Genomic DNA, 14994 nt, shown 5'->3' with positions numbered 1-14994 from the left:
AAGTTCACTACCGAACAATCTCTCACCAGTGTGAACTTTCTAGATGTGACAATAACCAAGTCTCCTAATGGCCTTGTCACAGATGTTTACAGTAAACCCACCGACACCCACCAGTACCTTCTCTCCAATAGCTGTCACCCTAGTCACTGTAAGAAGGCAATTGCTTACAGTCAGGCCTTACGTATCAGGCGTATCTGTTCCACAGATACCCTGTACAAGAGGCGCTCATCAGAGCTAAGGAAACACCTTGTATCTAGGGGACACAGCGAACGTAGGGTCCAACTTGCTATCAACAGGGCTCTCAACGTACCTCGTCATACTCTGTTGACTAACACGGGAGCTAAAAAAGCTCCTACCAATAGAGTTGCTTTGGTCACCACCTTCCACCCCAAACTACCCAAACTTCCCTCAATTCTCAATAATAACATGCCTATACTTCACTCCTCCAGCAGGTTACACTCAGCAATCACTGAGGTTCCCATGGTTGCATTCCGCCGCCCTAAGAACCTTGGTGACATAGTAGTCAGGGCCAACCCCAACACAACCCCCGACAGATATACTGGGCTGTCACAAATGTACCCGTTCCAAATGCAAAACGTGTCTGCACATTAAGCCCTCACTTAAGGTGAAGAGTCATACCACTGGCTCTTCATACAACATCAAGACCGACTCTGAATGCAGCACGTCTAATGTAGTCTATGTCATATCATGTAAGAGATGTGGGCTACAATATGTGGGAGAGACTAAGACCAAACTTAGTCTTCGCTTTGCGAATCATGTCTCTTCCATAAAGACTAAGAAACCGTACCCAGTCTCTATCCACTTCAACAGCCCCAATCATAGTGTCGTTGATGTTGAACTTCTGGTGATTGAAGCTTGCAATGGTGATGGCACACACCGCAAGAATAGAGAATCACACTGGATTCACCAACTCAAGACAGTCAAACCCTTTGGACTTAACATAAACACTGGTGTTAAATAACTTCTCATTACCCTCCACTTCACTTCTGCCTAAGAACTTATATGTTGTATATATTCTGTACATAAAGTATAAATTAACCTAGTTTAAAGTTGTTTTTATAAATTCATCACTGTAACTATCTGATGTAAGTAACCCCCCCCCCCCCCTTTTTCCACAGGTCCCTCATACCTATTTTTAAAATCATCATACCTTTGATCTTGCTATTCTTATTAATTGACCATTGTTAGTTGCATCATGATGCAACTTGCTCTCTAATCCTACCCTTTCATGTCTCCCTGCATTGTTGTCGAACAATACATTTACCACTTTTATGGTCCAGTAACCCTTCCTTTCATTCTAAACATCCTTTGTCCTCGCCACTTCACTCCTATTGGTTCATAGCCACCAATATTGTTTCTGAAATAGGAACTTTGATTGGCTGTTATTTTCCCGCTTCTTTCTGGATCCTTTCCTTAATCCCTTTCCCCCTCTCTTTTTCTATAAATGGATATGTATTTGTTTGTACTTGTTTTATGCCTCTGAAGAAGGTCCGGATTGGATCGAAAGCTAAGGCCATCTACCCTATTCATTAAATATTTTGACAAATTGTAATATTCCTGTGATTCTTTGGAAGTTCATTTGTAAAGTTATATTTGTTGAGATTCTGTCTTGGAAGTTACTTTTCTTAACATTGGATTGCATTTTTAAAGACCATGTATTTCTTCCTAATTGATAGAACTGTATTTTAATCAAATGTATTTCTTGGTGCTTTATTTACACAGGTATCCTAAAGCCATTTGCCATTTTGATTTTAATTTGTAACTTTTCTTTGACACTGTGTTGCAGTTTTAGTTTTAATCGGGTTTAACTGTGTTTTGTATTTTAGTTTTGGTTTTTGAGTCTCAGTTTAATATCTTGGTTTCGGTTTGACAGGTTTAATTTAAGGTTTATAAGGAAGAACGTTTAGATCCTGAGTTTGGTCTAGAGGTTTTTATTGTTTAATACTGCTTTTGTTGATTGATTTATAGTCAATAAAGCTATTTTTAGTTGTTTTTGTTGAGAAACCTACACTTTGAGTCACTGTTCCTATTTTTTTGCATCTCCTCGCGTCTTAGCCCTATCCGATCTTGGTTTTTCTCATTTGTTCAAGCGAGTGCCCCCATAGTTAGCATTTTTATTTAGCTTTATTCATTCATTTTCTAAGTGTACCCTTTTTCCGGGTTACACAATCTCCATAAAATAGAGATGTTATGTTTTCTTCCATTGAGCTGTGTACAAATCATGCCTGCATGAAGGCCAGGCTCTGTGGCTCTTTTGTTAACTTAATGATTGGGTGCATTGTTTCTTCTATACAAATAGTGCTCTTCCCTAATCAGTTATCTAGATGGTCAGAAATCTTCTCAACCATCAAACGAGGCACGCTGTCAGCTCATGCAAACGTTATTTTTATTTGGATATTTCCATTGTTCACATGCGTTGTGCACATACGCTGCATGTTCAAAAATTTCCATTGCATTAACCACACACACTTGGTCAGTTCCTTTGCACATGCTGTCCCGTTTTAGGATAGAGGCTGTCAACCAACATGGGGCAGTCTTACCCTGTTCCCCCTTCCATGTTTTGGTGACAAGTTGAAAGCAGAGAGACAGGTTCTTTGGTGTTTCTGTATGAATGGCGCTAGTCTCAGACGATGCTGTTGTATTTTGGTGGATAGTTTTGGGTCATCGCCATACAGTTCCGTATTTGTCATCTGATGACTCCAGTGAACATTTTATAAGCATTTCCGCAGAAGTTTTGTGTAGCACCCACCCAATTTCTCTTCGAGTTCACTGTCCATGTATCTGAGCGATACATTTATGATTGATTCTACGGTTGATATGAAGATGGTTAATTATAAATATTACAATCACACAAACAAGCTTTGACACTATGGACCACGTGTCATTTGCTTAAACGTGTGACCTTCTGTATCCCTTGGGCCTTGCATGGTTTAGTACCCAAGCAAGCGCTGCGCTATAAAAGAACAATAGGGAGTCTCCAGACTGTGCGCACTTTCGGCTGACAATGTATAACCTTTCTGCTGATAGTCGATTTACGCCGAGTAAAAAAAGAAACATGTTTAGCGTCCGGTTTCTCAAAAAAGGAAGAAGGAGGGGCTTTTTATTTTTTATTTTTTATTTCAAGATGGCCGCCATTCATTTTAAAATGTCAAATATCCATTGTTTTTTCTACTGCTTAAACACACAACACATATATGAAACATTTTGGTCAAGAAATTCAGACAATACATTCAGATTGTTTTAGCTGAGATCGTTTAAAATAACCCTTTTTTCATCAAAAAAAAAGCAACAAAAACATTGTGCATAAAAAAAGAAAAAGAAAAAAAAGGAGGCGGCCTCTAAAAAGGAAGCGGGCGGGGACGCTAAACATGTTTTTTTTTTTTACTCGGCCTTACTCAGTGACAGATTATTTTGATTACAGATTACTTCAAATGTATTTACGCAAGGAGTGACAATCCTTTTTCAAGGATCAGGAATCGATATGTAGGCACGGCACCCTAATCCCACCCTGATCTAGTCTAGGTTCCTAGACCATTGGTGTTGCGTGGTCACACACAACCAACGTTCCGATTATGCACGGCAAAAACTGTACACGCTTGTAATGAACGAACGCTAGCGGGCGCTCTGTTTCTCTGATTTCCTGTGAGCACAGGACATAGACCTTATCGCAAATACCAATGCGCACGCGCAGACTGTTGAATGAGGTGCATTGTGGGATATATATGGATCAAATTTGGATACCAGCAAGACCACAATGCACCTAATTCCTAGCTTTACGCGCGCGCCCCGGTATTTGCGAAAAGGTCTATGGGGAGATCCGGAAATCAGAGAAACAGAGCGCCCGCTAGCGTTCGTTCATTACAAGCGTGTACAGTTTTTGCCGTGCATAATCGGAACGTTGGTTGTGTGTGACCACGCAACACCAATGGTCTAGGAACCTAGACTAACCCTGATCCGTATCTAGTACCCCATCGCATCGAACTCGTTCTCACTACGTTTTTAAAAATTAATAATAATAATAATAAGACTTGTAATGCGCACATATCCACCCTGCTGGGTGTTCAAGGCGCAGTAAAACCAAAAACAAAACAAAAACAATACACAACACAAAGAAAAACAGACACAACAAAATTAGTCATTGAAAACCTGTGACATAAGATAAGTTTTGAGAAGAGACTTGAATTTTGCAGTACAAAGACAAGATCGAAGATTAAGTGGTAGAGAGTTCCAGATGCGTGGCGCGGCTGAAGAAAAAGACCTGTCACCCCATGAGTGTCGAGACTTGGGTTCAATGAGGAGAAGCATAGAACTTGATCGAAGATTCCTTGATGGAGTGTAAACTTGAAGCAGTTCAGAAATATAGTGGGGAGCCTTGCCATTAAGAGCTTTGTGGACAATGAGCATCAGCTTGAAGATGATTCGTTGAGAGATAGGGAGCCAGTGTAGTTGTTTCAGAATGGGGGTGATAGAACACGATTTTCTAGACAGTGTCACAATGCGGGCAGCAGTATTTTGGAGCCGTTGAAGTCTGGAAATCTGGTTGTTAGGAAGACTGTAGAGAAGAGCATTGCCGTTGTCAAGACGAGAAGTAACAAATGCGTGAATGACCTTTTCAGTGGCACTTTTGTCCAAGTACTTGCGAATCTTGCCTATATTCCTGATGTGATATGATGATAAACGAACAATGTTGTTGATGTGTGGCTGAAGTGTCATTGATGAATCAAAAATAACCCCTAAGTTCCGAGCTTTCAGCGAGGGAGCTATCCGAGCATCACCGATGGAGATGTATGGCACTGAAACCTTAGTTAACTGTTGACGTGACCCAAATAGAAGGAACTCTGTCTTATCATCATTTAACTTCAGGAAGTTTTGTTGTGTCCAACGTCGAATCTCTTGGATGCATTTCTCAAGTCTTGCAATAGATGCATTGGCGTTTTCTTGAGAAGATTTAAACGTGATGTATAGCTGAGTGTCGTCTGCGTACACATGGTAATTCAGATTAAATTTCAGGATGATGTCACGAATCGGTAAAGTGTATAGCGTAAACCACTGCGGGCCGAGTACCGACCCCTGTGGCACAGAGTAGTTCAAAACAACAGGGTTGTAGATTGACAGAAAATCACACCGGCCGTATGTTCAAAGAGTAAGGTCCCATTGGTCCTAGACTTGAATTCAAGTCTGAGACTGCGGTTATTTCTCTGCATCGATCAGCCACACGCAGATTTCCCCGCAGATTTGCTATTACTCGCAATCTCAGGCCAATGACGGAGGTTAATCTGCAAGAGGGCGCTAATTTCAGGCAATAAGCCGGCCTCAGCCTCAGGTCGACCTTGCGTCCATAATAGACAACAGTCGGAGACTGACTGTTCAGGATCAAACTAAGGCCATCAGGAACTTTCAGTCGGCGATTATTTACGACCTGAGAGTAACTGCGATGATTTTAAAGACAGTGGACACTATTGGTAATTGTCAAAGACCAGTCTTCTCACTTGGTGTTTCTAAACATATATGCATAAAATAACAAACCTGTGAACATTTGAGCTCAATTGGTCGTCGAAGTTGCGCGATATGAATGAAATATAAAAAAAACCTTGTCACACGAAGTTGTGTGCTTTTAGATGCTTGATTTCGAGACCTCAAGTTCTAAACTTGAGGTCTCGAAATCAAATTCGTGGAAAATTACTTCTTTCTCCAAAACTATGGCACTTCAGAGGGAGCTGTTTCTCAATATGTTTTATACCACCAACCTCTCCCCATAACTTGTCACCAAGAAAGGTTTTATGCTAATAATTATTTTGAGTAATTACCAATAGTGTCCACTGCCTTAAAGACAATCTGAAACAGTCACCGCTCGAGTAAAAAAAATACAGTCGCAAGAGTAGAACAATTTCAACTTAAACGACGTGATCCCGACGGTCGGGAACCAATCGCAGGCGCACGATTTCTCAGTTGTTTTGATCTGAGCATTTTGTCTGTGCGTTGCCGACGGTTTACTTATGTCGACCTGAGCACCTGACCTGATGACGGTGTCAGATGCAATCGTGTCCGCCATGCAATACTCTCCGCTCCGGGCACTTTTGCATATGCAATCGTGTCCGGGGCTATGCAAAAACCGTCCAGTGGACATGTACATGACTGTACATGAATGGTCAAAGACATCAGAACTTTGTCGCCCAAAGGGCGTTGCCCTTCGTAGAAAACTGTACAGTGAGATAAAAAAAAAAATGCATCCTGACTTATATAAGTGTTGAACATCGCTCACTCATGGTTTTTATTCAGATCGACATTATGAAGTATGTGGCTGTAAACTCCGCTACAGCACATCCGCACTATGGAGAAGACGGCGTGGTGTATAACATGGGGTCAAGCTTCGGTTTTAGAAGTAACTACAACATCATTAAGATGGTCAAAGCAAAGAAAGGTAGTCTATATTTATATTTATAATTGATATTCCATCGAAAAAATAAAGGGACCACGACACCCGTCCTTTCTCTGTGATTCAGTAAATTAAAACAATGAACTCCTTGCATTGGCAGCCATCTTTGTTGACAATCAATGGAAACGTGCACGCATGTACGTTGCCTGAGCATGACGTCACACTTCGAGGCTCGTGAATAACCCAGAGCTCTGCAGCTGCGGAGCCCAAGTCCAAAATCATCTTTGACCTTGTACTATTTCCAATGGCCTTGGTTTTGGAGGTATGATCCGGAGTGAAATCAGACGTAGGACCTACTTAAAACCAACACCCGTCAGTATCTTTGCGGATAGGAACATATACATGGGTCCATGCAGTCTAGCCTGAACATCTGACGTCACACTTCGAGGCTCGTGTATAACGCCAGGGACTGACCTCCAGTCGTCGTGTATCTTCACATTTGACCTATACATTCATTTCACTTAAAAATAGAGGGTGTGTTCGTTTAGCTTCCCTGGGTCGACCCCTGTGTGTGGCGGGGTTTTTGTCCAGGACGAATGTGGGTAATTATCTGCACACGTTCGTCCTGGGAAAAAAACCGCCACGTACACCGGGGTCGACCCAGGGAAGCTAAACGAACGCACCCAGAGATACGCAGGAGTCAAAATATATGGCGGACGTGATGGAAGTGTACTGTTTGGGCATCTATGGAAAGCTCATGTCAATGCACGTTTATCCAATGATATCATTGTATCCAATGGAATCACTGGATCTGAGTAGCAGTCACCTGTCTTCATCCTTGCGGATAAAGACAGGGGCCCTGCAGTCTACATGCAGTCTCTAGCGTTTACGTCAGGTCAAGTTGGTTAAATTATGCCGTCAGAGGGCGCGCTATAACGATTAACAACGAGCGCAGTACGCTATCCACTATCTGTCACCGACGTATTGGGCCAAGACTAAGGTTTTCTTGGCTTTGTATCAAGACACTAGTGTGATGCTGTGCTTTGCACGGCGCTGGTGCTTTGGGCACTGGTGGAAGAGATTTTGTGTGAAAATCGCACTGTTTACTTTGGGGCGTGTATTGTATTATGGCTGACTTGGGTTTGAATATTACTGTTCAGTTTGCTAACAAAATTCAAAGACAACTAAGCTCCACTCGTGCCACATGACCAAGCATTGTCTACCGAATGTGGGTTTGTCTCAAAAAATACAAAATAATATACTCACTATGCTGAACACGGTTTACTTTGTGTTTGCTAGTAAGTGTTCGTGAATTTTCCATCTTATTCTTATGTGTGACGACATTAATAGAGTCACTCAGTGTATTATGATTGTGTTTTTACTACCCGATTTTGTTCTACAAAGTCAAAGGCCGATGTGCCCCGAGTTCTGTTTGTTAGCGGTTCCGTGATGTATTTCGTCTAATTTTCTTTTCACACAACAGGGGACAATGCCAACCCGTTTGAAAAGGCAACCGTTCTCTGCAGCATTCCGGCCTCCACCTGCAACCCGGCCTATTTCCACAGCTTCGCACTAACCAAGAACTACGTCGTGTTTCTAGAACAACCCTTTAACGTCAATGTCCTGAAGATACTTACTTGCAAATTACGCGAAGTTGCGATGAGCTCCAGTTTAGAGTTTCATCCTGACGAGAAGTAAATTATTTTGCATTCGATTTTTTTTTTATACATTCTAGGCATAGGTATAATGCAGGCATGTCTATAACTTTATAAAAATGCCCACTACTTAACTCTAGACCCGATTTCATCTAGCTGCTTAAAGACATTGGACACTATTGGTAATTGTCAAAGACTAGCCTTTGGTGTATCTCAACATAATATTATGCATAAAATAACAAACCTGTGAAAAATTGAGCTCAGTCGGTCGTCGAAGTTGCGAGATAATAATGACAGAAAAAAGCACCCTTGTCACACAAAGTTGTGTGCTTTCAGATACTTGATTGCGAGACCTCAAATTCTAAATCTGAGGTCTCGAAATCAAATTCGTGGAAAATTAAATCTTTCTAGAAAACTACATTACTTCAGAGGGAGCCGTTTCTCATGATGTTTTATACCATCAACCTCTCCCCATTACTCGTTAAATAATTATTTTGAGTAATTACCAATAGTGTCCATCTGCCTTTATGCACAAAGAAAAAAACCGTATTGTTTCTTGCAAATTAAAAACAATGTAAACCATAAAAGCTGCAGGAGCAAAGCAGTCTAAAGCATCTTTACACACCCTATTGTATAGCGAAAGTTCAATAAACAGAGTCTCTGCATGTACATACATTATAGGAAAAAAACTTCAACAATTGCATTAGTCAAAGAACGATTTTAAGTATCATTACAGTATCATTATTCTTGACTTCACAGGTGCCGTTTCCACATTGTGAACATCCATACCGGTCACTTGATCACAACCAAGTACCTAGCCGACTCCTTCTTCTGTTTCCACTTCATCAACGCCTACGAGGACCAAGGTCACGTGGTAGTGGATCTGTGCAGCTACAATGACGACACCATTATTAAGTATGCGACGTTGGAGTCGACAAGGTCTGGTAGTGCTTCCTCACTCGAAGGATCCCTGCGACCCGTTCGCTTCGTTCTCCCCCTGATATTGGATGTGAGTTTCATCACGGTCCTCGGGGGACTAAAATGATTTTTTTTTTTTTTTTTTTTTTTTTTTTTTTTACCTGACGTTCTAATTTTACTGACAAATACAAAAAATAGTCTATTTTTATATCATTGCAGGTTTCTTTTTTATATTTATGCTGAGGCAGAATGTCCATAGACAGGTTATAATAACTACCGATAATTATTTGTCCTCAAACTTGTTTGTTTGGTTGGGGTTTTGTTTATACCAATCTTATTTGCATAAAACACAAATTTTTTGTTCCTCCTGATCTTATACAAAAATGGGTCTATTCTCCATTCTTTTTTTCACTTTTTTTCAGGGAAATTCCGACAAACTTGTTACCTTGGCTGACAGTTTAGCCACAGCAAAGCTCGTTGGGAAAGACACGGTGATGTGCACGCCCGAGGTGCTCTGTGAGGAGGGAAGTTAGTACAAATAATGTTATAACCGGCGCTAATCCAATCGAGTTGTCCAGCCCCCCTATGTTTGGCATTCTCCTAATACATTGTAAATGTATATGTACGTCCGGGGTGCCAGTCAAGAGTCATACAGTCGTAATGCTATTTTCCCCCTCAAAGATGATGTGATTTAAAGGCAGTGGACACTATTGGTAATTGTCAAAGACCAGTGTTCTCACTTGGTGTATCTCATCATATGCATAAAATAACAAACCTGTGAACATTTGAGCTCAATCGGTTATCGAACTTGCGAGATACTAATGAAAGAAAAAAACACCCTTGTCACACGAAGTTGTGTGCGTTTAGGTGGTTGATTTCGAGACCTCAAGTTCCAAATCTGAGGTCTCGAAAGCAACTTCGTGGAAAATTACTTCTTTCTCGAAAACTATGGCACTTCAGAGGGAGATGTTTCTCACAATGTTTTATACTATCAACCTCTACCCATTACTCGTCACAAAGAAAGGTTTTATGCCAATAATTATTTTGAGTAATTACCAATAGTGTCCACTGCCTTTAAGGTAATGTGGTTGTGAAAAATGACGTCAGGAAGCCCAAAATGTATAATATGAGAAGCGTCACAGCAGTAACGTTTCTTAGATTATGTATTCCTATTAGGGATTATTCTTCCTAGGTTGACATCGCTCCATATTTTCGGATTTTTTATCTATAAAAATAAAAATAAATGACTTATACCCTTTGAAATGAAATATTTACAGGTTAGTTTTAGTGTACACATGTGCAACGTTCTAAAAACCAATGGTATAAGTGGTTTTGTTTTGTCCTATCATCAGCGTTTGAGCTTCCTCAAATAAACTACGACGGCTACAATGGTCGACCATATAGATACGCGTACGGCGTCGTAACACATCATCTTCGCCAGGTAAGAACACGGTACACATTTAAAGGCAGTGGACACTATTTGTCCTATACTCAAAATAATTGTTAGTAAGCATAAAAAACTACTCGGTGACGAGCAATGGAGAGCTGTTGATAGTACAAAACATTGTGAGAAACGGCCTCCTCTAAAGTATACGTGTAAAGTTTTTGAAAAAGGGGTAATTTCTCTTTTTCTCAAGTTACACCTTCGATGACCAATTGAGTCAAAATTTTCACCGATTTGTTATTTTATCAAGTTTGGCTACACAAAGTGGGCTGTAAGTTGACAAAGTTTACAATAAAATACCTAATGTATCCAGGCGTCGATTTCACCAAACTCTTCCTAACTTGAGGATTAATCTTAAGACTTAGGACGAGTTAAGTTCCGTTAGGACGCATTCAACCCATACTAAGTTAGGACGAGTTTACTCGTTTTAACTTGAGATAGGATTAATCCAAGCGTTTCGTGAAATCGGCTGCAGTGCCTCTAAGTGCTACAATTGCATTTACTTAAATTTGCAATTGTTTATTTATACATGTGTTTTCATTAATAATGTATTATTAGTACTTTGGGGATCTGGAATGAAAAATAACCATCGCCTTTCATGTCAGACCATTGTCACGCAAAGCAACACAAGGCAACTGGAATATTAATGTATACATCACACAATAATTATGGACAAGTTAAAGAAAGAGGCTGAAATAAAACATCCCTTTCCTCATGGTAACTCACGCCAAGTACAACGTTTCCCCATGCGCCGCCGCAGCACCTTAATTGTAAACCCTTATAAAGAGCTTCATTTGGGTCTTAGAATTCTTAACTTCTTTAACCTATCTGTGTAAATGTATATACTACGTTTCTTGTTTGGTAGCTACGTGCGCTATTATAAGACTTCGATATTATATATATTATTTTCTGATTTCCTTTCTTTCTATTCGTTCTTTCAGATTTCCAAAATTGACATCAAAACTAAGAGTCGTGTCCTCTGGGGCTCAGAGTCGGGATCGTGTTACCCTTCGGAGCCAGTCTTCGTCCCTAACCCCAACGGCGTGGATGAAGATGATGGTAATAACCAATCATTTATTGATCTAAATTCCAAAGTACTTTTCAAAATATAAAAACACATCCTGCACAAACTCAGCAAATTACAGAATCACGTTGCCGCCACATATGACCGCTGTATAATCTTATCGCTTTATTAATATTGTAAATATCGCTTTTAATGCAAAAGCAGAATCCCTGGCATGACCGGTTTCTCGCTTATCAAAATCAAATAAACTCATTCAGCAGAAATCCTTCGTTTTTCAATTGAATCGAATTGATTAATGTGTTTACGTACACGTAAAACCCCAACTATGGGTGCGTTTGTTTAGCTTCCCTGGGTATACCCCGCGGTGCTCACTTGGGTGAGCCCCTGACAAGAGCTAATCGAACGATCACACTCGCCCTCTTGTGGTGACGGCATGCTCCTCAGGTCACCCCAAGTGACCCACTTCACAAGCAGGGCACCGGGGGCTGACCCGGTGTGGCGGTTTCAACTTTCCGCTGTGTTCAGTTTTCCGAATGACCAAACACGGTAGCATTACGTCATGCGATGCCTGCGCACAGCAAGCGAAAGTAGTCCATTTTTAGTGCCGTATTGAGTCATCCGTTACCCTCCGGTAGCTGTCATGGCGGCGACCACGAGTCGAGTACACGAGTTGTTTTTTATGCAAGCAGAGTGTGACCTGCCTAAATTTGTACCCATGAATACATGTCAAGATGTGGCAAGAGACTATGTGACTACACAGAAAAGAATCGTAAAATAAACCAATTTGGGGTACTGCTGAGAGAACTACAGTACTCGCCAGGGTACTCGCGGCGGTATCTACAAGTCACCCGGAAAACTGAACACGCCGGAAAGCTAAAACCGTTCGAACAACGTGCTGGTATGTCCGACTACGTCACCCGGAAAACTGAACACTCATACGATCCACGCGTTTGCCGCTAGTTGTACTCGACTCGTGGACGCCGCCATGACAGCTACCGGCGGGTAATGGATGACTCAATACGGCACTAAAAATGGACTACTTTCGCTTGCTGTGCGCAGGCATCGCATGACGTAATGCTACAGTATTTGGTCATTCGGAAAACTGAACACAGCGGAAAGTTGAAACCGCCACACCGGTTCGATACCCCGGGACCGTGGAAACATTCACGTGGACTGGGTTCTTCAGTCCCTATCTTATACTGTGTGGGTTCCCAGTGGCGTTTTCTTCCCATGTCTAAAACTGAAATGTCTGCATTGTCTTCTTCACAAAAAGTTAGTGTGACGTTTCCTTTATGATGCTTTGCCGACTCTATTTATTCAGATTCATATTCATACAGCGCCATGATTATGTGTACTATATAATACACAATGGCTTGCACCTTCTTACCGGTAAAAAAAACACCCCGTGTGGTGAAGAAAAACAACCTGGGAAAGCAACGTTTATCATCAAAACACAATGTACGGGGTTTGCATGCTCAGTCTGCAGTAAACCGATATGAATTCTGTTTCAATAAAACCACTGAACTGCATCGGCGTTTACGGACTTGACTTTAGCATAGTTGTGCTTCATTCAATTCAGATTATGTTTTGTACAGATAAACACAATGTAGTAAAGTGCAATTTGAAAATAGGTAACAACTCGTGGGAAAAGTATTATGCCAATCGGAGTTTTTCAGTTGAGGTGTCGAAATCGAGCATATGAAAGAACCAACTTCGTGCGACATGGGTGTTTTATCTCGCAACTTCGACGACCAATTGAGTTCATATTTTCACAGGTGTTTTTGTGCATTTGTTGAGATGCACCAAATGAGAAGACTAGTCTTTGACAATTACCAAAGGGGTCCAGTGTCTTTAAAAGCAATGTATCGATTAAAATCAAATCAAAACAACACAGGGTAGCTTTATGGTTTTTTTCACAAGCACTGCCTAGTTATTATTATTAACGTCATTATTTTGTATATGTGTACCATCCCAGGCGTTGTTCTGTCTCTTGTGACTGACGTATCCCCGCCCGCCAAGTCGACGTTTCTTGTCGTCTTAGACGGGAAGACGCTTGAAGAAGTTGCTCGTGCTGAAGTGAAGGATCTACCTTTCGGAATTCATGGGATGTTCGTCAACGGGTTCAATTCAACGTAGTTATGATTTCGTGATTGCCTGTTTGTTCATTTTTTTTCTTTTGGGGTGTGTGTTTGTTTGTTTGTTGGGGGTTTAGCTGGTAACTTATACTCTGGTTAGCAGTATTTTGTTATGCTAAGCAGCATGAAAACTGGGTCATGCTTGTTACACAACTTGCACGCAGCTTGCAATACACAAACTTCACAAGCCTATTAATTTTTTTTTTTACCCATATACCGATGTGTGTTAGCACTGTATACTCAGTACTTTCCCGAATCCTGTGAAAACAAAATATCACAGGCATGTTATTTGGTGGGATTCGAACCCACGACCCTTGCAATTCTAGAGCAGTGGGAACATTTAACATCTATTATTTCACAAGCCTATGTTTCAGTATAGTCGTTTCCATTGTAGTAATAGCCGAAATTTCGTAAAATGTACTTTATGCTTTATAGCAAAGTTCCCACACACAGAATAAGAAAAAAAACTTAAACTAAATGTCTATGGCGTGACACCAGTTATGCCCCCAGGCACTTGGCTAGACAAATATTATTGCTAAATTATTGTTGTCAGTGTGCATTGGTGCACGGCCTTGACCGGAAAACTTGGGGACAAAGTTTGCCGCTGTGATAATTAAACGGCTCACAGTTGCGGCTTACTAAACGTGGCGTGATTAAAGGCAGTGGACACTGTTGGCAATTACTCAAAATAATTATAAGCATAAAACACTTCTTGTAACGAGTAATGGGGAGAGGTTGATGGTATAAAACATTGTAAGAAACAGCTCCCTCTGAAGTGCCATAGTTTTCGAGAAAGAAGTAATTTTCCACGAATTTGATTTCGGTACCTCAGATTTAGAATTTGAGGTCTCGAAATCAACCATCTAAACGCACACAACTTCGTGTGACAAGGGTGTTTTTTCTTTCATTATTATCTCGCAACTTTGATGACCGATTGAGCTCAAATTTCACAGGTTTGTTATTTTATGCATATAATTGAGATATACCAACTGTGAAGGCTATTCTTTGACAATTACCAATAGTGTCCACTGCCTTTAACAGGGAGTGGCACTGGAGTATAGTGAGGTCCAGCGCTTTGGAAGTATCACTTGTAGCTCTTCATAGCCAAGAACAATAGGGCATACATTTTGTTTCTGCTGCCAAGTTTCCTTAGAAAATAGTTTACTTTGTTAGTTTAAGACAAACAAAACAGTGAATTTACTTCATGACGTCTTTGTTTAAGTTTTCTGTCAGTATCAAGGCTTTCACAATTTACTGGCAAAGTTTAATGGTTGTTGTTACCTTAGCATGACAAGTAGTTGAATTACTGATCATTATATTGGGGAGATTGTAGATACCACAAACACTACTGTACATAATACAAAAATATATAATCATAATAACAATACAAGTTCATTAAAAGACAATGAACACTATTGACC

General features: G+C 40.7%; 1 protein-coding gene across 1 annotated transcript; it reads left to right on the top strand.

The window, feature by feature from the left end:
- The first annotated feature begins 6285 nt into the window (after nucleotides 1-6285).
- Nucleotides 6286-13756, top strand: LOC117291312 (beta,beta-carotene 9',10'-oxygenase-like). The gene is made up of 7 exons (XM_033772950.1): nucleotides 6286-6442; nucleotides 7881-8091; nucleotides 8812-9061; nucleotides 9393-9498; nucleotides 10323-10411; nucleotides 11356-11473; nucleotides 13414-13756. The coding sequence occupies exons 1-7, from the start codon at nucleotides 6286-6288 to the stop codon at nucleotides 13572-13574; spliced, it is 1092 nt and encodes a 363-aa protein (XP_033628841.1). The 3' UTR covers nucleotides 13575-13756.
- Nucleotides 13757-14994: the final 1238 nt, after the last annotated feature.

This window comes from Asterias rubens, chromosome 6, assembly GCF_902459465.1.
Source record: "Asterias rubens chromosome 6, eAstRub1.3, whole genome shotgun sequence".
NCBI lineage: Eukaryota > Metazoa > Echinodermata > Asteroidea > Forcipulatida > Asteriidae > Asterias > Asterias rubens.
Note: the sequence above shows the minus strand (reverse complement) of the source record. Positions and strands in the feature narration are given on the sequence as shown.

Coding starts and splice junctions, on each gene's coding strand:
- LOC117291312 (XM_033772950.1), top strand. CDS start 6,286: ATGGTTTTTATTCAGATCGACATTATGAAGTATGTGGCTGTAAACTCC. Junction 8,092..8,811: donor GAGTTTCATCCTGACGAGAA/GTAAATTATTTT, acceptor TTGACTTCACAG/GTGCCGTTTCCACATTGTGA. Junction 9,062..9,392: donor TTCTCCCCCTGATATTGGAT/GTGAGTTTCATC, acceptor ACTTTTTTTCAG/GGAAATTCCGACAAACTTGT.